Source organism: Squalius cephalus (assembly GCF_949319135.1).
Source record: "Squalius cephalus genome assembly, chromosome: 15".
Taxonomy (NCBI): Eukaryota; Metazoa; Chordata; class Actinopteri; order Cypriniformes; family Leuciscidae; genus Squalius; species Squalius cephalus.
The window spans coordinates 19523839-19546772 of record NC_137136.1 but is presented as its reverse complement, the minus strand read 5'-3'; the positions used below and the strand labels follow the sequence as shown (position 1 = coordinate 19546772).

General features: G+C 37.1%; 4 protein-coding genes across 4 annotated transcripts; 3 read left to right on the top strand and 1 right to left on the bottom strand.

The window, feature by feature from the left end:
* Positions 1-4512: 4512 nt before the first annotated feature.
* Positions 4513-5711, top strand: cnfn (cornifelin; the record flags this gene model as incomplete). The annotated part of the gene is made up of 4 exons (XM_079894951.1): positions 4513-4687; positions 4900-5013; positions 5334-5470; positions 5622-5711. The coding sequence occupies exons 2-4, from the start codon at positions 4902-4904 to the stop codon at positions 5709-5711; spliced, it is 339 nt and encodes a 112-aa protein (XP_079751077.1). The 5' UTR covers positions 4513-4687; positions 4900-4901.
* A 1098-nt stretch (positions 5712-6809) lies between these two features.
* tlr21 (toll-like receptor 21) lies at positions 6810-9982 on the top strand. Its single transcript, XM_079894941.1, has one exon. It carries the CDS (start codon positions 6920-6922, stop codon positions 9881-9883), a length of 2964 nt encoding a protein of 987 aa, XP_079751067.1. The 5' UTR covers positions 6810-6919; the 3' UTR covers positions 9884-9982.
* A 280-nt stretch (positions 9983-10262) lies between these two features.
* prr19 (proline rich 19) lies at positions 10263-16135 on the bottom strand. The gene is made up of 5 exons (XM_079895441.1): positions 15407-16135; positions 15218-15311; positions 13557-14983; positions 12422-12570; positions 10263-11275 (listed from the first exon to the last, which is right to left on the bottom strand). The coding sequence occupies exons 3-5, from the start codon at positions 14974-14976 to the stop codon at positions 10739-10741; spliced, it is 2106 nt and encodes a 701-aa protein (XP_079751567.1). The 5' UTR covers positions 14977-14983; positions 15218-15311; positions 15407-16135; the 3' UTR covers positions 10263-10738.
* On the top strand, positions 15440-21465 carry pafah1b3 (platelet-activating factor acetylhydrolase, isoform Ib, gamma subunit). Its single transcript, XM_079895442.1, has 6 exons — positions 15440-15567; positions 16128-16211; positions 16377-16466; positions 17397-17513; positions 19726-19848; positions 20915-21465. Exons 2-6 carry the CDS (start codon positions 16134-16136, stop codon positions 21170-21172), a joined length of 666 nt encoding a protein of 221 aa, XP_079751568.1. The 5' UTR covers positions 15440-15567; positions 16128-16133; the 3' UTR covers positions 21173-21465.
* The last annotated feature ends 1469 nt before the right edge of the window (positions 21466-22934 follow it).

The window sequence follows — 22934 nt, the reverse complement described above, 5'->3', positions numbered from 1 at the left end:
GGCATCAATTGCATTAAGGTTGCATTTTTTGCACTCGATATCTGGCAACAGTACAGTAAGTCAGTACAGTTTTCAGAGCTGCGTACTAGCATACTACTTTTAGTTTTGCTATATCTTTATATGTCAGAAATAGTATTATCAAAGACTGTATGCTCAGTTCAGAATTCAGCATCAGAGTGTATCAATGTAAAAAAGTGACCCTATCACACTATAGTGTGCTTTAATGTTTAACCAGGAAGTTTGTTTTGAAATGCTTTTATTTTGTACCAAATAATGATGACTCACTTTAGAGAGATTCTGAAGTGCACATCCTCTCGAGTAGCGGTATTAACATTAAGTGGCATGGCATTAGAAGCCATTGGCACATGTCACTGTGGCACGTCTGGTTTTCACTTGCATGTGCCACTAAAACTTGTGACGTGCCGATGGATTGCGTAATGTGCCACTGACAATGTTGAAGAACATGTCGCCGTATGTTGTGCATGGTGACTGACAGATGAATTGAGCAGCTATACTGATGTAATAGAGACACAAAATCCTAAATAAAATAAAAATCAATTAAATGTATTTACAAATTGGTAATATTTTTCAAACATGTAGTCAGTTTGTGGCACATCTATCTATAATATACATTTGAGTAGCATGTCACAAGTTTTAGTGACACCTGCCAACGACAACTGGATAGGCTATAGCGGCATGTGTCAACGGCTTCTGTGTGTAAGATGCCATGCCACTTAATGTTAATACTGCCTCTCATCTGATGAACACTTTACAAACCCATGAGACCACAGGAGAGGATTTGTGAATGGTAGTGAAGTTACAAAACTGACACTGTCTGGTCAGATGACAATGAGAGCCTGACAAATGTAATATTTCTATTTAAACTACACACATTCATACTATACAACATAGCAACATAGCATTTTTTAACAGGCCTGGAGTAGGCTAATTACTTATTTACAACCCCATTTCCAGAAAGGTTGGGACGTTTTGTAAAATGCAATAAAATTCACAGTCTGTGATTTGTTAATTCTCTTTAACGTTTTTTTTAACTGACAAAAGTACAAAGAAAAGTTTTCCAATGTTCAACAAATTTTGATATTGATGGCTGCAACACACTACAAAAAAGTTGGGACAGAGGCAAAATAAAAGTGAAAAGATTATCCAACTCTTTTTAAACAGTCCACAATAGGTAGGTGAATTGGTAATAGAGGGTACCGTGTTTGGGTGTAAAAGAGCTTCAGTCTTTGTAAGCGAAGATGGGTCATGGCTCACCACTTTGTGCCAAATATCATGAGAGAATTGTCAAACAATTCAAAAATCACATTTCTAAATGCAAGATTTCAAAGAATTTATGTCTTTCACCATCTACCATACCATACTAACACAGTCTCACCCCAAAACGTCACATACTGACGCGTCTTGACCATACGGCAACATACGACGTAAAGGGTACCCCTAAAACGTCCATATGTGACGTTTTGGGTTATGGGTAGGTTTAGGTATGCGTTAGGGTACCGCTAAGAGGCGCTGCTGGTGCGCTTATGTGACGTTTTGGGTTATGGGTAGGTTTAGGTATGCGTTAGGGTACCGCTAAGAGGCGCTGCTGGTGCGCTTATGTCTTCGTCTCATATGGACGTTTTAGGGGTACCCTTTTCGTCGTATGTTGCCGTATGGTCAAGACGCGTCAGTATGTGACGTTTTGGGGTGAGACCGGGCTGACCATACAGAGAAATCTCAGTGTGTGTAGGGCAAGGCAGGAGACCTCCGTTAAATGTGCGTGACCTTTGAGCCCTTAGATGGTATTGCATGAGAAGCCATCATGCTACTCTGTTAAATACAGCCACATGTACTCAGGAGTACTTTGGAAAAAAAAATTCACTGAACACAGTATGACGTTGCATCAAGAAATGTCACTTGAATCTCTATTACGCAAGGAGAAAGCTGTACATCAGTCCTATGCGGAGATGCCGGCGAGTTCTCTGGGCCCGAGCTCATCTCAGAAGACAGTGGAAATGTGTGCTGTGGTCAGATGAGTCCATGTTTCAGCTTGTTTATGGAAAAATTGACATTGAGTTCTCAGTCCCAAAGATGAAAGGGACCAACTAGACATTCTTCAGCGGCAAAAGCAAATATCATGGTATGGAGGTGCATCAGTGCAAACGGCATGGGTGACTTTTGTGTGAAGGTACCACTGGCATGGAGGCATATATTTGGATTGCACAGAGACATAAACTACCATCAAGATGACATTTGCACATGCTAAAACAGAGTGGTTTCTAGACACTCTGCACCATAGAAGGGATGTGCATGACTGCCTGCAGTCCATATCTGTCACTTATTTGAAAATGTGTGGCCCATCATGAAAAGGAGAATCGGACAACGATGACCACAGACTGTTGAGTAGATGTCTTATATCAGGTGAAATTCGCCAAATATTCCACATACAAAACTTCAACATTTAGTATCTTCAATTCCCAAATGATTAAAAAGTGTAATTAAGAGGAAAGGTGATGTGACACAGTGGTAAACATGCCTCTGTCCTAACTTTTTTGGAGTGTGTAGCAGCCATCAAAATCAAAACTTGTTTATACTTAAAAATAAAATTAAGTTGGTCAGTGAAAACATTGTAAATATTTTCTTTGTACATTTGTCAGTTAAATAAAGGTTCAAGAGAATTAACAAATCACAGATTCTTGATTTTATTGCATTGTACAAATACGAGGGCTTGGAGCCAGAGGGGCGTAAGTGGCAAAACAAAATTTTGACCACACTTCAATCACCTGTATTATTAACCTTAAACCACAAACATTGCAACCACAGGCATACTTACATTAATGAGTATTTAAGTAATAAACTTATGGCATATTAACACAATGAACATGTTCTAAAACATTTCAAAATATATATATATATTTTGCAATAACGTCAGATACGCCTTTTTGGCACCAAACATTTCCAAGTCTTCTATGGACATATTAGGCATATCTGCTGAACAATGCAAAAAATAATTGGTCAAAAGGGGATTTGATTGAATAATTAACACTTGAACAATTAATTAATTTTCATTTAACTCATTCATTCTTTTTTTTTTTTTTTTTTTTTCTCATTTCACTTTTCCATTCTGGGCATCTGAACAGTACAGACTGTAATAAAAGTCACTGAACTTGCTAAACACACTTCTGATGGGCAATTCATGAGTTGTTCAATTTATTTCATTACATTCATTAATTTTTTTTCAAATACTCTACAATTCACAGTTCTCTCGTGTTGTTTTTACTCATTTCACTTTTCTTTTTTGTTCAACCATTTCAATTACTCTGTGAGTCTATTCATTGACCACATCCAAAGAATCATGTCGCGTCTTATTTGCTTTTCTGTTCACTAGTTTGTTTAGTTCTACTCACTGTACTCACTGTTCTACTCACTGTCCACCGTCAGAGCATTGTAGAACTCTGCGTATCTTGTGAGGAAATTCATTCAAAAACAACTGTGACTCATCTTGAACTTCTTCAATATAGGATTCATCAGTTTGTTTCATAATATTCATCAAAATCTTTTCTGACTCAGACAGTTCCATGTCTGCAGTTGTGTCAGCCATTTTGAATGCTGTTTTAGGGTACCAACTACACTTACGCCCTTCTGGCTCTGAACAAAAATGTGGGTCTTACATGTCCTACATGTATTTTTCAGAGCCAGAAGGGCGTAAGTGGACTTACGCCCTTCTGGCTCCAAACATTACTCACATTTTTGTGTTACGTCTTTATTGTTTTGTTGCTTTATTCAATACAGTTTGATCTCAGATAGGTCTCTTTGGCACCATTGGATAGAGCTCATCGAGACCTTTATTTTGACTCATATTTACCCAAAATGCCACTTACACCCCTCTGGCTCCAAGCTCTCTAAAATATCCCAACTTTTCTGGAAATGGGGTTGTAAAAGAATGCTAATAGAATTGTATTTCTTTAACTTAAATGTATGTTTATTACACTTGTACCTTTGTTTTTTTTTTGTTGTTGTTTCAAATCAAAGTTTATAATTTTGTGATTCACCCGGTTTGGGTTATGACCTATAACTCTTTTGAAAATCCCCAATGCATTGGAAAAATTGATGAAAAAAATACCAAGGGTGCTGAAAAAGTTGTGGACTTGCTCACCCGAATTCCCAGTAACCCGAACAGATTGTAGAAAACTGCCAATTGGCAATGGAATTATTCTCTCTAATGGCTTAGGTATGCAGAGAATTCACAGCTTATATGAACGCCATTAGTGTTTCTGATGTTATATACCGTAGGAGAGTTAAAAATGGAAGTCCGAGCTCCTGATTTGTGCAGTGTGGTGATTTTCTAAAGGCAATTACTTATTTGTAAAAAGGGCCAATGTTCATTCAAGAGGTACAAAAACACAAGGCTCTCATCTAAATGCTTTATAGGTTGTAGATAAGATATCCTGTGTTGATGGAAGGGTGTGGAGAACTGAAATAGTGTAAAACTCCTCGCCCCCAAATCAAACACTTCACCCTTTAGTTTACAGGTCACATAAACCACTCACCTGGTAACCACATTTTCTCCTCCCCTACGTCATGTTGAGGTGATTTCCAACTTCACTGTGAAACTATCAGAAAGTGAACATCATTCCCTGAGGAAGAGAGACACATACAGTACCAGGAAGCCTCTCCAAGCAAACAGGTGAGAGAGAGAGGGTAACATTTTAAACATTCCATCTGGCTTAGAAATGACATCACATGTTATGTCCTAATCCATACTTATTTAACCAATCTTTGCTATAATAGCCATCAAATAAAAATGCATGTTTTGTTTACTTATAGCAACAAGACAACTTTACAGTATTTGCTGTAAACTGCTAATTGTAAATAATTATATAATTTGCTGTGTGTCAGTGATGTCATATCAAACAGAAGCAATGACTTCCCAGCCACAGATGACTGTGATCAGCTACACTGTTTCACACTGGAGCTCTGATGTTTGTGACTGTTGTGAGGACTGCGGCATTTGTGAGTGTATATGTGTGCGTTAAGAGATAGATTGACATGAATATTTTTTTATTCATGTAATGTTTTTTCCATATAATGTTTCTGTTTTTGTCCATATAATGTAAGTCAGTTGTTTTGGACCCTATTGAACAAAAACAGTTAAAACATTTTTCAAAATATCTTCTTTCATGTCCTGCAAAAGTAAGGAATAGAGGATTTATTTAAATAGAGGATGAGTAAATTCAAATGAACTATCTCTTCAAATATTTTGATGAGTAAGTGGCTTGAACCTCACAAGCCTCACATTGCATTGTGAATTCTGACACTGGTTTGCTCCTCAGGTCTGTGTGGGGCATTTATTCCTTGCATCTTGGGTTGTAAGGTGGCACAGGATAATGGTGACAGCTGCTGTTTGCCCTTCCTACCTGGAGCTATGATTGCATTGAGAACCAGCATCCGTGACAAATATCGTATTAATGTAGGTCATGCAAAAATATTTTCAGTATTGATTATTGTTTTTTTCTGATGTTGATGTGGTATTGAAATTCCTGCTGAAATCTATCATTTCACAACATTAATAACATTGGTGTCAAAGAATAGCACTGTAGTAAGTGCCTTTTGTCTTTTAGGGCTCTGTCTGTGATGACTGGGTGATTATGACCTGCTGTCCTTTCTGTGGACTCTGTCAGATGGCTCGAGAACAGAAGGCGAGAGGTTAATTTAAAGAAAATGAAGGGAATTGCCTATTTAAAAACGCCTAGATGGCTGGATTTTTTTTTTTTTTTTTTATATATTCCAAACTATCATGATTTAAATGACCCGTACATGTGAGTTTACATTACGAATCAATCCTTAATTAAATTATTATATTTGTTTAAAGAAAGTATTCAAACTCTCACTGCAAAATCTAAGTAACTGGATCAGGCATTGTGTCCCATTGTCTGGTCTTCTTTGCTCAGCCTAGAAACTTTTATGGTTCCTCTTTCTATTCCTGTTTAAAAGAGAGAACGGCTATGATAGTTTTGAAAAATTATCGGGAACAATTTAATGAAGGTAAGGTACTGAACTACATTTCTGTTTATATTTAGAGAATGTTCAAATGACTAATAGCCAACATGATGAAATGAATTAATAAGATATGAGATTTTGGGTTATTTTTGCTCGCTGATGGTTTTCGAAATAGTGAGTCAGAGATTTTTTTTCTGTATTTGTCCTGTTAACACTATAGAGTTACAACACTGTTATCACATAATGTTACAAAGCTCTTATCTACTTTGTTCACCATTACAAGATTTATGCCTTTGTATGTATGTTAACATCAGTATCGTGAGCAAATGGTTGCATGTGAAAAAAAGAGAACTTATGTAGAATGTGTCATGCAACTTACAAATACATTTTATTTAACATGTTTTGTTGCTTCAATCCATTATTGTTTTATTATTTACGATTTTAAGGAAGTTGATGTAAAAACAAAAGGGGAAAAAGGAGTCGAGGTGGATTATGTAAGAGTACATTAGAGAAGTTTGTTTAGGTGGAGTTTAATATTAGGAGTAATGTTTTTGTATCTACCTTTTTACTGCCTGTATTCATATACATTAGATATACTTCCATCACATTTGAAGTCATTTTGTTAATTTGAAAATAAATAAAATAAATACATAAAACATCCATAGTCTGTTTCTGTTGGTTTAATGCATAAAAAAAAAAAAAAAAAAGTCAATTTGACAAGAAGCATTACGAATCAATATGTAACAATTTGTCAGTTTCAGATTTATTTTTAAACAGATTATAACCTTCCCCTCTTTTTTTCTAGCAGCTGGCTGTGTTAAACTCTCAATATTGGATTAGGTGCTGCTCATACTGAGTGAAGAACCTTGTAGTGTTGGTCTTTGATGAAGGCAGTTATTTAAAAGTGGAATTGAAAAATATGGCAGATTCTGCATGCCGCGAACTGATCCTAAAGGCGGTATTTATCTGCCTCCTTAAACTTGTCTTCAGCTACAGTTTCAGGAGTTGCATAGAGCTCCCAGATTCTAACCATACAACCTTCAGATGTATTAAATGTCATGAACCAGACATAACTACAATTGTGCAAGATGTATTTACCACAGCAACAAACCTTACAGTTTCTCTCAGTAACATTACATCTGTTCAAGGCCGAAGCTTCGATCGTCTGTCCAATCTTAATTCTCTGGTACTGGACGTTAACCATATTGTTGAAATCCACAAAGATGCTTTTAATAATCTGCATCAACTTCAGATTTTAAATCTGTCCTGCAATAGCATATCATCTCTCCACCGTGATGTCTTCAGTGACCTCCATAACCTCACACAGCTGCTCCTGGGAAGCAACAAACTCAATAATACTGATATGTTCCTGTTTTCCAAATTGACAAACCTTCAGATTCTTGACCTACGCCGGAATAACCTGAAAAACTTTTCCGCATTGGTTGAATGCATAACAAACCTGCCCAGCTTGATAAAGCTAGACCTTTCTTTTAACAAGTTTACCACCCTGCATCACTCCCACCGTCTGCCAGAGTCGCTTGCCAGACTCTACCTCAGTGATAATAATCTATACAAACTGGGATGTGACAAGTCTTTCCTAATGTATGTGAAAGTGCTAGATTTCTCAGACAACAAAAAGTTATCATTCGAGGCTTTTCAGGGCCTGAATCTGGAGAATATAACGTACCTGCGCTTGCGCTTTACCAACGTCTCTGCTAGCAAGCTTCTTACTTCTACCAATGTACGACCGTGGAGCATCGACTTCTCTGGTTTGAAACTGAAGGACTCTCGTGCGCTGTCTTCGCTGTGTTTTCATCTGCAAGATCACCACCATAAAAAGCAACACATACCTAAAATGATTCTCGAGGGCAATTCCATAAGAACTTTAAAAAACAACACATTTTATCATTGCCCCAATATCACAGGTGTAATGGACCTCTCACGGAACGAAATGAAAACCACGGGTTGCTTGCAGTTTCTGCACGGTCAGAACCAACTGGAAAGTCTCAAATTGGAACATAACCATCTGACCAAGCTAGTGTCCTGCAACAAAACGGAAAAGCTCTACAGCCTGAGAAACCTGAGCTATCGATACAATCGTATTCTACAGGTCAGTGGTTTTGCCTTCAGTAATACACCAAAATTAACAAACCTCGAGCTAAATATAAACATAATTGCTTATATGGACCATAAAGCCTTAAGTGGACTCAAAGATCTTGTTACACTTCGCCTGGACAACAACCTTTTGACCGATATCTACAACGACAGCTTTGAAGATCTTACCAGCCTGAAGACTCTCAACCTGCGCAACAACCAAATAGCTGTAATTTTCAACTATACCTTTCATTCTCTGTCAAATCTAAGTATTTTAGATTTAGGCGGGAACAAGATCACTCAGCTGAAGCCACATGCATTTGATGGGCTGCATAGCTTGGCCAATTTGTATTTAGATAGAAATCGTCTTAATATGATCGACAGCCGTCTCTTTGGGAAACTTCATGCCACTCTGCAGGTGCTGGATTTACAGGATAACCACATTCGGTATTTGAAAGAGCATACATACTCGCCCTTTATTAATATGTCGAGGCTTCTCGACCTGAAACTTGATGCGCAGAAACCAAATGGCATATACTTGTTGCCGCGTGCGTTTTTCCGGGGTCTAACTTCTCTAAAAAGTCTTTACCTCACCAACAACCATATCATTGGATTTGGTGATGAAACATTTGATGACCTGAAAAACTTGGAGTTTTTAACTCTAGTCGACTCATGTGTCGGGATCGCCCAACTCAAACCTGGTATTTTCAAAAACCTTAGAAAATTGAAGATGTTATTTGTTGAGAACATGGGGATTAAATCTTTTTCAAAAGAGGTCTTTGGAAATTTGACAGGACTAAAGACACTACATCTGAATCGCAATGCCATGATGTCTTTGGACATCAGTTTACTGGACAATCTGACCAATCTAACATACATTGACATGCGCAGTTGTCCTCTCAGTTGTGGCTGCCAGAATAGTGATCTACAGAACTGGACTGTAAGCAATAAGAGACTCCAATTTCCATATCTTTACAATATTACATGCCAAGACCATCCAGGCTCATATTTTCACAACTTTGATACTAATGTTTGTTATTTGGACATAGAACTCTACCTCTTTTCCTTAACTTTTACATTCACAATATTATTAACCTTAATACCATTTCTCTATGTCAGACTTTATTGGAAGTTTAAGTACGGCTACTATGTGTTTCGATCATGGTTTGGAGAACAGTGGCGTCGCTTAAGGGACCAGGAAGAGAAATACAAGTATGATGCCTTTGTTTCATACAACTCAGCAGATGAAGAATGGGTAATGGAACAGTTGCTGCCGAATCTCGAGGGTTCTTCATTTCGGCTCTGCCTCCACCACAGAGATTTCGAACTGGGCCGCGATATTGTCGACAACATTGTGGCTGCTGTATATGGAAGTCGCAAAACGATCTGTGTGGTCAGTCAGAGCTTCCTTCGCAGTGAATGGTGCTCACTGGAGATCCAGCTGGCCAGCTATCGTCTCTTTCAAGAAATGCAGGATGTGCTTTTGCTGGTCTTTCTGGAGCCTATACCAAAGCGGCAACTGTCCACTTATCACCGTATGAGAAAGGTCATGCTCAAAAAGACCTATTTGCAATGGCCTGGGTTAAATTGTTCTGATCCAAGCAGTGCAAAAGAACTGTTCTGGAATCAGTTAAAGAGAGCACTAAGGAGCAGCAACACTGGAAGCCAAGAGGAACAGAAGATAAAGGAAGAGAATTATCAGAAGAGACAAGAGAAGGACATGGAGGAAACCGAATATTTTGTGAATCAGACACCAACTGATGAGGAAGTATATTACCTGATGCCCTGACTACATGTACAAAACCAAATTTACAATTTAAGTTTAATTTAATTTAATTTAATTTACTTGAATAAAAGGCTATAAATTCTGCAGGCTGCATATATTGCAATATGTAAAAATAATAATAAAAATAAAAAAATGTAAAAAAAAAATATTGGAAAAGATACAAACTTACCGGAAGGTATTTTTAATTTTTATTTGGCTTTTGTGGTGAAAATGTAATGAAAAATTATAAAATAAAATAATATAATTAAATAAATAGAAATTCAACAGGTAAAATAACTGTGATCAACTTACTTTACAAGAGTATTAAATTGAATTCTTATATTTTAGTTTACTGCAAGATATTTTAGCAGAAATTGCACAACTGAAATTGTGAAATCAGTTTGATATAAAAATGTAAATTTTGTACTGCTTTATTAAAAGGATATAACAAAATCACATGCATCTTATTTTTACAGAATACTGAACTTATTCCACTCAAAGTCCACTCAAGTTATATAGAATAAAAGAAAATTTAAAGAAGAAATTTGACTAGATTAATAAATAAAATAAAAGAAACTTAATAAGCAGTGCTTTTGATATTTGTACAAAGTGATTTGATTTTAAAAAGTGTTTCACTTTTACTACCAGTGTTACCAGTTTATACGAATATATTAGAGAAATCATAATGTAAGTACTCTGAACTCTCAAATTCAAATCACATGTAGAGGTGATGGTCTTTCAAATTTTGTAAATATAAAAAGGTAAATCTGTAATGCAAAGAAAAAATGTTTTACTCATCCAAAGACAGTAAGAAGATGCATAGTTGGACCATATCATCACCTATGATTAGATGAGATTAACCATGGCAAACAGCCTTTGCTATAGGTAAAGGGGAGGGTAAAATGGTGTGTTTGACCTGGGACATTGAGTCATACCAAGCCAGTCTGACCTGCGCTGTGTGTTAGATGGATGTGGACAGCGAAAAAAGGGCTCGTACTGAAAGCCCTCTGAGAGATAGGATGCTGAGAATGAAAAGGGAGCCCATCTTTCTCTTTCATCCTGAACTTGCTGCTGATCGGACCATCTGGATCCCTCAAAAGATGGTTCTTGTGGTTTTTGTTTTCTGCTCTCATGTAAGTGATATGAATTAAAATTAAGACCTGTTTCTTCTGTACACTGATGAGAGATTCTGGAGAGATCTAAATGTACACTTTTCGAGCTCTCCCCTGTGCTCGTTGACTGCTGCTGGGAGTAGGAGTTCACAGGATGATCAAGCCAGGTGGGGGCTCTGAGTATAGGGACGGCATGCTGGGTAAAGGTCTGGCTCTGGTTAAAGAGGTGTCTGCTGGGATGATGCTGAGCTCTGAAGCAATCCTGAGACAAGTCAGCTGCCCTCCACTGGTCAAACTGCAAAAACTGACAAATCGAATTCAGATGCAAAAAATAGGCTAAAAATTTCTTTCCTCTGTAATAGTCTAGTTTATGACAACTTTGGTATTGTGATGAATGCGGGGATTTATCTTTGTGTTTGGTTTTGATTCCGCCCATCTGAACCTTTCTGCAGCACTTTGTCGTATTACCTGAAGGCAGGGATAATTGATTTCACCTGGAGTGGAGGACATTTAAGAGAGGAGAGGTGAGAGAAAGGGGGCTCGACAGTGGTGAACGTGACTGGCTTTCTGTGCTCGGCAAAGGAATGGGGACGCTTGGTGTTGCTCAAGACTGTTAGGGTTTGTCCGGCAACGAAGATAGCTAGCTAGTTAGATAGATCGTATCGGTGTAGTTAGATAATAGTGGGACGGGGTGTGTAGGAGCGCTGGCCACATGTTCCAGGAGCGGTTTTAAGAGCTGTGTTGCGCAAAGAGACATTGTGATTCCCAAAGAGAAGCGTGCTGCGCAAAGAGGACTAATTAATGCCAGTTCCATTGTGAGTAAATCGCTGCGACTGCGGCGACTGCGGGGACGGGAATAACTCGAAGAAGAATGCGTGCTTTCGCTGTGGACAAATTTGGCACGGCGGATTCCTTTCCCTAGACCCCGGGGTGGTGTTGCCTGGAAACGGGGAAGTGTTTTATATTTTAATTCTTTATGTGTGGTGTGAATGTGCGAGTGTGATTGTTGTGGTTTTGAGTTTTAGAAGTTATATGGACATTATACTTCGGGTACGCTGGGACGCGCTGATTTTCCCACTTGATAAATTGATTGCTGTTTGATCACGATTTCTATTGTGCCGTGCGGGGCTGAGGATAACCACTGGAGTGCAGTGTAGTGACGTTTTGGAGTTTCACTTGTGTATCGCCGTTTGCCTTAGGGGAGCGTACTGAGTAAATGTTTGTTAAACTTCTTTAAATGCTGCTTTACATAACGAGTATATTTTTCTAAATGAACTTGTCAATAAAGTGATTTTTCCATAAAGTCTGGTGTGTGATGTACCCTCTGTCCTCCATCAAATTTGGTTAAACCTCTTTAAAATAGAAAGGTTTACTACAGTATTATTTGGACTTGATTCTTTACTTTTTTGTTGAGAGACATTAAACGTTGTGTCTGATTTCACTGACTCACCATGTCTGTGTGTGATTGTTGTGGTTCTTCTAGAGAGAATGGAGGGGAAGAGGTGTTCCACTCTTGTATCCTTCGTTTCTTGGTGGAAGCTCCTCTGTCCAAGTCCAGCCTAACTTCCTCTGCTAAGTAATCGTGCTGCATGGCACTGTCTAGGAAGCAGAGAGGTCATTTCAAACTTCTATCATGTACACAAATATTACATCATGAGACAAGGGTTAATGACATGACACTCGTTTTTTTTTTTTGTGTGACAGGATATAAAAATGCAATTAATATACCCCCAGTATAACACAGACAAGGCTTAAGCCTAGACCCAGACTAAAAATGCATGTTTTAACTGTTTTAACTGAAAGATACTTGCACTGACATATCTTAAAATATGTCAGCGCCATTGTTTTGTCTCAAGATGCACACCAGTATTGTTTTTTGTCTAAGGCACATTTATAAAAGCCACTTAAATGCCCTAATTGAACTAAGGCTTAATCCTGGCTTAATCTAAGCTCTGTCTGTGAAACCGGGCCATAATGATTTGAATAAACCTCTTCAATGATAAGCATATTTTTATTTTTATAAATTTATAAAATTCATTATTCATTCATTATTTTTGGGGTGCATTAAGTCAAAAATGTCAGAGTTACACATCTGTCCTAATACCATAAAAAATGAATTGAAAAAAACTTGAGTAGTTTGGTATATTCTTTTATATATATATATATATTTTTTTTTTTTTTTTTTTTTTTTTTCAGAAAAAATAAGCATCAAAGCAGTTCCGTTGAAATATTATAAACATTTGATAGACTCATGTTGTGCAACCAATGTGCAGAAGCATGCAGGAAAATAAATAAATAAAACAGGAACGATATCATGTCTGTTTCGAGGTTAATAATTATCTTACATTAACAAATAATTTGACTTTTTATTAAAAAGACTAGGTTATTTCATACTGAAAATTATCATAGCTTTAAATTTAAAATGTTGTTGAAAATAGAATAAAAGTTTTTTGAAAAGCAACCTAAATACAAAGATTACATTTCTAGGAACTTGCTTAAACTGTATCTCTAAAAGATTTTTCCTTTTCTTTATCTTGGACACTCTTACCTGTCACTGAACCACAAATGTCAAAAAAGTGACATACCTTTCCAAATCTCCATGTTCCTGCTGTAACACCTATCCTCGTTCTCCACTGCATGGCTAAAAGATGAACAATCTTTATGACTCTGTCCTGAGCTGAGCTGAGAGGAAGCTTGTTTCGCATTCAAGAATGAGTGTAGCCTATGCAGGTTGTGCTCTAACTGGAAGCCATGTCTTTTTTGTAAAGTCTGCATTAGCACCTCTCTACACTCGGCCAGCAGGGGACGCCGATGGCTTGGTACATGGAGCTCTGAAGCTTGGCACAAACGTGTTGCCAGCCTTTTCACTGCTTCCCTACAAGATTTTGACATTTGCTCCCTCTGCTTGACATTATCTGCCAATTGACCAGCCCCAGAGTCCAGTTCAGATAGAGAGGTTAAAGTTTGCAGATTTTCCAACATTTGCGGCACTTCCATGTTTGGGAATCCCATCATTGTAGAATCTTTCTCAAATATCTGAATATTCATAAAACCATTTTCTTGGTTTCCTTCATCATGGGATTTGAGAGTGTCTGTTTGTGAAATATCAGAGTTATTCTTGTTTTTTTCAACTGGAGTAGAGCATAACTGATGAACCGGGTCATTTTCTAAGGATGACAAAACCATGTGTTCAGTTTCTCTTGGGCTACTTGGACTATCTTGCCTTGTTTTGTTACTAGTATCTTCTTTCCTGGTGTTGGCATTTCTGTCATACTTCCCGTCTTCTCTAGATAATCCCATAGGCCCTGCGTCTCCGCTATTAGTCTGAATACCAGTGTTTTTTCCAATAAGCTCCTTTCTTAAACTTTTCTTCCTCTTCACATGTGGTGGCGTAATGTTTTCTTGTTCCTGGAGTTGTTCCTGTACTTCATCGAGAGTGCAGTCCTGGTCTGAATCAGGTAACATTACTGGTGGAGATAGCGGTGATGTAATGTGCGTCATAGACTGTTTTCTTTGCTCTTTTTTCTGCTTATCTTTCTTTATTTGGTCGCTCACCAGCCTCTCAATATCTATGGACCTAACCTCATGGCTGAAAAGGCCTCGGATGGAGGTAAGGCGTCCTTCAGTTATGATGCTTGGCTTCTGGTGAATTAATGGCTTAGCGAATGTGCTCTCTTTTCTTGAACAAGACAGTGGATGGATGTGGCGGCACTGTGCTTTCTCACCGCCTTCCTTTCTACTGTGCTGATTGTATGTGTGAGACCGGTTTCTCTCCTGACCTCGAACCTGATTCCTCTCCTTCCTGGTTTTAAGACGCCTTACTTTATGTGATGCGTTGCAATGCACATCTGTATTCATGCTGCTGCCACACGCTGGTTTGCAGTTGTGGACAGCATTGGCTGCATGACATGAAGACTTGGTTTTGAGACTGTGGTGGTCCTTGGATGTCTTTGGCAGGCTGTGTTTATGCGGAAAGTTTTTGCAGGATTGGTGGCTCATCTTCATGTTGAGACTATAAAACACACGTTATTAAAATTAAATGAGTCTGTTATGTATTTAAATAATTTAAGTAATCTGAGTTAGTAGTCACATGCTTATTGTAGTTATGTTCACTACACCGGTTTAGCAACATACATCAAATAAAGAGCATTCTTTGTGTTCAAACGGTTGAATGAAATGCTTTCTTCATTATCAAATAGACATATAATATATACATATATCAAACCACCACATGAAATCGGTATACCTGCAGTTGAGTCCAAAGGCCGTTAAGTTATAACTTTTCGTTGCTCGGCAACGTGCTTCGAAAGATGACCGTCAAATGCAGATCTCTGCAAAGACTATTTCGGCCAAGAGAATTGCTATTAAGTAATGTTTAAAAGTTTGACATACATTTGCACCACTGAAAACGAAAAAACGAAGGAGATTTAATTACCTTTTTTGCTTTTGTAACGTTTTGTGCTTTTTTATAAGTCGACTGTTCTCGGCGATCTGCCAGTAATGCCTGGTTCGATATTCCTGCTTCCGGGGTTTGGCAGCTGACCGCTGGCTGGCTGACTGATTGAACACTGAACTCTGCTGTGGTTACATTTGTTGGTAACGATATTTCCCATTCTTAAAATGAATATGAATCGACATAAGTGCTAATATGTATTGCAAATACTTAGTATCATATTACGCATTGTTTTAACGCGTTTTTGTGTCTTGTTCTTCTAAAAGGAGACATCTGCATGCTAAGTGCTACATTAGCTATGTGAGCTACTCAGTTAAAAAAAGCATTTTTAACTAGCATTAATAATCTTTAAGACGTTATCTTTGTGATATACTCAAACGCCCAACCAATTATTATTTACAAGCTGCTATTTTTTCATCAACTAGTTTGTGAGGTTAACTACTGCAATGCAAACTTCATCAAAAATAGCACTAGTAAAGCTGTGAAAAATGTAGCCGTGTTTGTGCTTGTCATACGGATACGATGCGTACAAAGTACATAAGATAACCATAGTACAACTTGTTTTAATGTAATATTTTGCATGTTAAAGCACAATATTGTGCTCAAAATTGTATAATCTCAAATGTTGTTTAGGCTTATGAGAGGATCCATTTTTAACGCTACTGGAAAAATGTAACTCATCTCCCTCCATGTCGTTCCTCAGGAAGTAATGAGTGGAGATTCTAACCCTGCAGCCACACCCACCCCCTGTCAGGACACACAGGGAGATGGCCGATGGATGTCATTGGTGGTTCTTTTGTACAATATACAACACAATATTACAACCTTAGTGTACCTATTAGACTGCTTATACATCCTGTTGTTTTATCTGTCAAAAACACAATTAGCCAGCATCTTCTCTAATATGCAAACAGAGTCATAATGGCATTTCTATGTGTTCTCATCTGTGCAGCACAATCGATTTGTATCGGACAGTAAAGGAAAAGAGCCGGATGTTCTGTTTATTGGAGATTCACTTATCCAGCTTCTGCATGAGTTTGAGGTACAGCATTCTTATCAACGACTGCATAAATACTTGCTAGGTTTTGTATACAAGAAAAAAAGAAAAAATATATATTAATATTAATATTAGGGGTGTAACGGTACACAGAATGACGGTACAATAGGATAAATTCTCACACTTTAGTTTAGGGCCCAATTCTCACCATTAACTATTAACTATGACTTTTGCCTTAATAAACCCCTAATTACTGCTTATTAGATAAACATTTTATTGGACTGTCCTGCTTTTAATGCAAGTAGAAAACATTTGTATGAAATAAGCTTACGCAAGGATTTGTTTAGTAAGAATTTACTACAAAAAGGTTTTAGAATTTTGATCATGTTAATGTTAAAAATCTTGAATAAATGCTGTATTTTTTCTGTTTGCTTGTTTGTTGTATACATGTAGCTCTTGTATTTTTGTAATTCAGTTTTTGCCATGAAGATAGTCACAGATGCTGACATGGCATTAAATAAAACTACACTGATACTGCTTATTAGTTAGTACGGTTAAGTTTAGGTATTGGGTGGGATTAAGGGATGTAGAATATGGTCGTGCAGAATAAGGCTAATATGTGCTTTATAAATACTAATAAACAGCAGATATCATAGTAATATGGATGCGAAGCAGCTAGTTAATAGCGAGAATTGGACCCTAAACTAAAGTGTTACCAGAAAAAGCAACAAATCCACAATGCTAGGTTTCTTTTCTTTTCTTTTGAACTGACAGTAGTGCAAATTACAGTTTGTTTCACCTAACGACATTTAGTCCATTTTTTATTAGCACTAATGCAGACTTTTTTTTTTCTTTTTTCTTTTATTACAATATGGATTATTAAATTATTTAAAGCTATGAGAACAGCAACTACCTGTTTAAGGGCCTTTTTCAGCATTCTACAAGTGTTATTTCTGTATTACTTGATGTTGGCAGGTTTGGCGAAAGCTGTTTTCTCCTCTCCATGCACTGAACTTTGGGATTGGTGGAGATGCTACACAGCATGTACTGTGGAGACTCATCAATGGAGAACTGGACCACATCAGCCCAAAGGTAAATGACCTGCAACAGGGAGGGCAGGTGCTCAAGCAGAAAAAAAGTTAGTTACATACTGTAGAACACCTTTAAATTACTTTAATATATATTTATTTAAATGAGTACGAATAGGGCACTCTAGACTAACTCGTATGTTTCTGTTAACGGGTGAAGATCCTCCTTTATGCCCCTTGTGCCAGAATCCATTATTACTGAAGCATATTTTGATGGACTGTGATAGATTGAACTCTGTTAAAGTTCTTTATTTTTCAGTTAACTCTTAATGACGTAGCTCCAGATCTGATTTTAGAATTTTTATCAAAGATAAAATGTAAAAATCTATTTTAATCGTTCTTTTTTTAATCTCTTTCTCGCCATGAATTTAGAGATAGCTGTCATGGCGTTCAACTATAAACAAACAAACAAACAATTTAATAATTAAATTTGTCCTTTGCTGGCATTATGCTGGAATTGGTAAATTAACTAAATCAATGTTGTGCGTTACTGACAGAAATTACCATTTATTATTACTATTATTATTCTATTATTATTTTGATGTACTTGCACTTAATTTACAGTTGCTGGAATGTTATGAAATTAGTTTTAAAATGTAACATTTTAAATATAGAAATATGAAATTAAATAATATTTTTCTATGTATGATACATTTCTATAGCCTGGTTAAAACCATACCATTCTCAGTAGTAACTGAGTTATGGTCTGGCAAAGCTCCTTTAATAACTCATTTCCAAAGGGGCGTCACCAACGGACGTCGCTCAAATGCCTCTGGGCGCAATTGGATAGACCTAAAACTCCTAAAACCAATCAGAGCGATCGGCATCGTGTAAAGCCATATGCGGTGTCCCAAAGTTACACTACGCTATAAAAGTATGTACTCTTTTTGTGAAGAAAAGGTATTTACTTTTGAATGTGTAGCAAAAAAGTAGGCAAGCTTTGGGACACACTACTTCGTCATCTTTATCGGACGGATCTGTCGCGTGCGTCCTGTCACGTAAACTGCCCTGTCAATCATCTTGTCACAGTTAAAATCCTCTATTAAATCTAATTTAATTTCCTACCGTTTCGGATAGAAATGTAGTAGCACGTTCATCTGCCAGTGGGTCTTTCATGGAGACTGTCCTCATGTGTTTGCAATTTGAATATAATAATGCATTTAAAAGTTGGTGCGCTTCACCAACGGAGTGGACGTCGCTCAAATGCCTCTGGGCGCAATTGGATAGGCTAGACCTAAAACCAATCAGAGCGATCGTCATCTTGTAAAGCCCGCCTCAACGTTTCTGATTGGTGCCGCGATTTCGAGGCCATGGAAATGGGCTTGAATGAGCTCTTTGCCAGACTACTTGCAGAGCAAATCTAAATTTGCCGGAAGTTGTCTAGGTTTTCCCAGGCTAACTTTTCTATGAAACTGAAACCACCAGTAGGTGGCAGCAAGTCTTAATAAGTGAGTCAAAGAATCATTCATTCACTGATCCATTCAAACTGACTGATTCATTCATGAACAAAACTAATTTAACTATTATTACAATATCTACATAGAGCCAACCTAACTAGGCAATAGTCCTATATTAAAGGAACCTTTAATTTAAATAATTTAATTAATGAGTAAATACATCATCAGTCCTTCCAAAACATGTTTTTGTCTTACCCTGTTTTAAGTGTTTATATTTTAGACCTAGTGGGATGGTTTTTGCAGGAAATTGAGTACATACGTCACTCGCTTGTGTGTCGTCATATCCGTAAATCGAGAAAAGTTGCTCCGGCTACTTTGATACGTGTGGAAGTGTGGGATAGGTTGTGACATGGAACAGCTAAATCTCAAACCCTCCTGGAAATCACCTGTTTTAAAAAAAAGAGTGTTGGCAAAAAGAGAACACAAAATGTCTCATTTCGCAAACTGATCGATTTATTCAAAGTTAAACCAGTGTTTGTCAAGAGACTTTTTAAACCAATCTGCTCAAAGAATTAAGGTGGAGCTTCAACTTATGCAAGATAGCCCAGTTACTGTCTGTACATGTAAACAGTAAATCTTTGTATTCTTTCTAAGAAGTGAATCATTTGCATATGGATCCCTTATTTTTAAGGAAACATGAAGGAAAATGGTCACAGATGACACTGTTTAGACATCTGAAGTTAATTATCAAAACAAACTTAAAGCCCCTCTTCTAGCAAAAATGGTTACTAATGTCTTATTTGGTCTGTTGGTCTGCAGGTGGTGGTGTTGTGGGTGGGCACTAATAATCATGGTCACACTCCAGAACAGATTCTTGGAGGCATCATGGCCATCGTCAATGTGATCCATCAGAAGCTGCCTCATGCTCACACTCTTGTGCTGGTTAGTTATCTCAGCTCCTTCCTCTCAGTCACAACATCTTGAAAATAATTTAATCCTCAATTTAATTCATCACACCAGTTTTGTCAATTTCCATCAGTGCTGATTGTGATGTTCTTGGCCATTATGACTTGTTTAACAGAGAAATGGGCAAAAAAAAAAAAAAAAAGTAACAAAAATAGAACTGTCCAAAGGGTAAAACATATTCCAAAACAAACATTATATACGAACAAATTGGTGAAAATAAAGACCAGAACATTTAAAAATTATACAAATAATTTAATCATATAAATGCTTTCCTGTAGCTTAAACAGTAGAGCGTTGGCTCTTGCAACGCCAAGGTCATGGGTTTGATTTCCAGGGAAAGCAAGAACTGATAAGAATGTAAATCTGTACCTTGAAATGCAGTGTAAGTCGCTTTGGATAAAAGCGTCTGCCAAATGCATAAATGTAAATGTAAATGAACATATGAATCCAGGGTACTATAATGTACTCTACTGTACAAAACTTTGTAAGATATATATTTTTTAAAGAAATTATTACTTTTATTCAGCATGGATGCCTTAAATGGGTCAAAAGTGACAGTAAAGACTTGTGATGTTACAAAAGATTTCTATTTAAAATATATGCTGTTCTTTTGCATCATGGTTACTACAAAAATAAGCAGCACAGTTATCACCTTTGATAATAAGAAATGTTTTTTGAGTGCCAGACCATCATATTACAATGATTTCTGAAGGATCATGTGACAATGAAGACTGGAGTAATGATGTTGAAAATTAAGCTTTGCCATCAAAGGAATAAATTACATGTTATAAAATATTAAAGTAGAAAATGGTTATTTTAAATTGTAATAATATTTCACAATATTACTGTTTTTACTGTGATTTTGTAAAATATCTCATAAACCTTATGAACGGTTAATGCACATTCAGTCATTTTGACCATTGACAAAAAGCTCCTTTTTTTGTCTTTTAGACATATCCTCAATAGATATTGGTGTCTCATTAAAAGGCTCAAACTTATTGCATCTGTTGGAAGGTAATTCTCTTTCTTTCCTCACCACTAGGGGTTGCTGCCGAGAGGTAAAAGTCCAAACCCTCTTCGTGAGCGGAACGCGAGTGTGAATGCTCAAGTTCAGGCTGAGGTAGCGTCTCTGTCTCATGTCTCTTTACTGGACATGGACCCTGGGTTCGTTCAGTCCGACGGTTCCATCGCACATCAGGACATGTATGATTATCTGCACCTCACGCCGCAGGCCTACCAGAGGGTGTGCCAGCCCTTGCATGAATGCATCAAATCCCTTTTAGATAAACAAGCTCCATGAACGCAAACACAAAATATAGCATAAACACCCTTTCCTGTGAAATGACGGATGTCTCATCGTTTATGCTCTACAATTAGAGCCTTATTGAGATGTAAACACCCCGAGGAAAAAACACATGACTGTTTAAGACACAAACGAATATATCACACACAACAACACGTGCTTCCCGTCAGTATGCTTGTTACTACAAAAATAGATTTTGTTTTAGAGACAGCATAAAGGGATAGTTCATCCAAAAATGCAAACTGTCATGCCATTCCTCGTGTAGCTCCAAACATCTTATGACTTTTTATTTCTATGAACATATATACCACCCCCCACTCCCCTCACACACACACACATACACAGAATAAATAGTCATGACAGAGCTTTCATTTTTGAGTCAACTATCCCTTCAAATGTTGTCAGATTTATTCTCTTTACGCAAAATGCATTACATTATAAAGTCTGTACATATATAAACAGACTTTGCTTGTTGTTGTTTTGCAGTGTAATGGAGATGAGTAGAGGTTGTTGAAGTGTACATAATGGTTGCGTGCTGCTATCATGGTTTGATTGACCAAGACTTCCTTTTGATCCTTGTGTAGGAAACAGCAGATTTCTCGTAAGCAGTCTATATACAGCTCTTCAGATGTTGGAAACTGCTTGTTTATTTGTTGAAAGGAACAATGTGGGTTAATTTGGTTTTGTTTTCCGTCAGTGATCCTTCATAGTACATGCCCATAGTCTCTTTTCCGAGAAAAAAAAGGGTAGGTGCTTCACACAATGTTACGTACCTTTAAAATGATTCCATAAGATTTATTGTTTTGGATACTTTCTTTGCAGGAATTCTTTGTGATAAACATTGAATTAGTGTTTCAGTTATTTTTGTACAGTGTTTTTCTTATTTTTGGAATGAATTCTTTCCTTTACCTCCAGGTAAATCATGTGTACTTTAGGCACCAGGGGTATCTGACTGAAAGATTTACAAGGTGGATAAATTCCAACCTTGTAACTAGAGACAAGGAGTGGGTGTGGGTGGTCCTTGCATGGCTCAGTTTCTAATAAGCAGAGAATTGAAATGACAAGAGTCCGATCACTTTCTTCATTTTCATTTCTGGATGTTACAACCAATCGACCCACCGTCACTTTCAAATGCTGATGAATATGTTTAAATGTTAAGGTGTATGATTGTTCTGCTGCTTTGTCCTGGTGTTTGTGTTCGTACTGTCTTGTCTGATGGGCTTTTGTGAACATTATCATCTTCTAATGATTCCAGGAATTGTGTCTCCCTAATGACTTGTGTTGAGATTCCAGCCTGAGGGTTAGATGTCATGTCTGGTGCTGCGATAAACAACTATCATGTCAAAATTATGGAATAAAACCTGGAAAACCTTTCAAATGTGTTGTGTTGTTTTGAATTTCTATTTTAAGCTGTCTTTTGTTATGTAGGACAAATTTAGTTTGAAAACATTTGTCAAGTTCTTAGAAGTGTATTATATTCAGTTTTTAAATATACAGTACACTGTTCAAACCTTTCGGGTTGGTATGATTTTTTTTAAAGAAGTCATGTAAGCTCTCCAAGGCTGTATTTAGTTGGTCAAAATACAGTACACATTGTGAAATATTATTACAATGTTAAATAACTGTTTTCTATTTTAATATATTTATGAATGTAATTTATTCTTGTGATGGCAAAGCTGAATTTTCAGCATCATTACTCTTCGGTGTCACATGATCCTTGAGAAATCATTTTAATATGCTGATTTGCTCAAGAAACATT

Bases quoted from the DNA above. Each gene is read 5' to 3' on its own strand.
- tlr21 (XM_079894941.1), top strand. From the start codon at position 6,920: ATGGCAGATTCTGCATGCCGCGAACTGATCCTAAAGGCGGTATTTATC.
- prr19 (XM_079895441.1), bottom strand. From the start codon at position 14,976: ATGAAGATGAGCCACCAATCCTGCAAAAACTTTCCGCATAAACACAGC. The intron at 12,571-13,556 runs GTATGTCACTTT...TCTGCTTCCTAG, and splicing joins GAACATGGAGATTTGGAAAG to ACAGTGCCATGCAGCACGAT. The intron at 11,276-12,421 runs GTGAGTCAGTGA...TCGATTTGTCAG, and splicing joins AACAATCACACACAGACATG to TTTTTGCAGTTTGACCAGTG.
- pafah1b3 (XM_079895442.1), top strand. From the start codon at position 16,134: ATGAGTGGAGATTCTAACCCTGCAGCCACACCCACCCCCTGTCAGGAC. The intron at 16,467-17,396 runs GTACAGCATTCT...TGATGTTGGCAG, and splicing joins AGCTTCTGCATGAGTTTGAG to GTTTGGCGAAAGCTGTTTTC. The intron at 19,849-20,914 runs GTTAGTTATCTC...CCTCACCACTAG, and splicing joins ATGCTCACACTCTTGTGCTG to GGGTTGCTGCCGAGAGGTAA.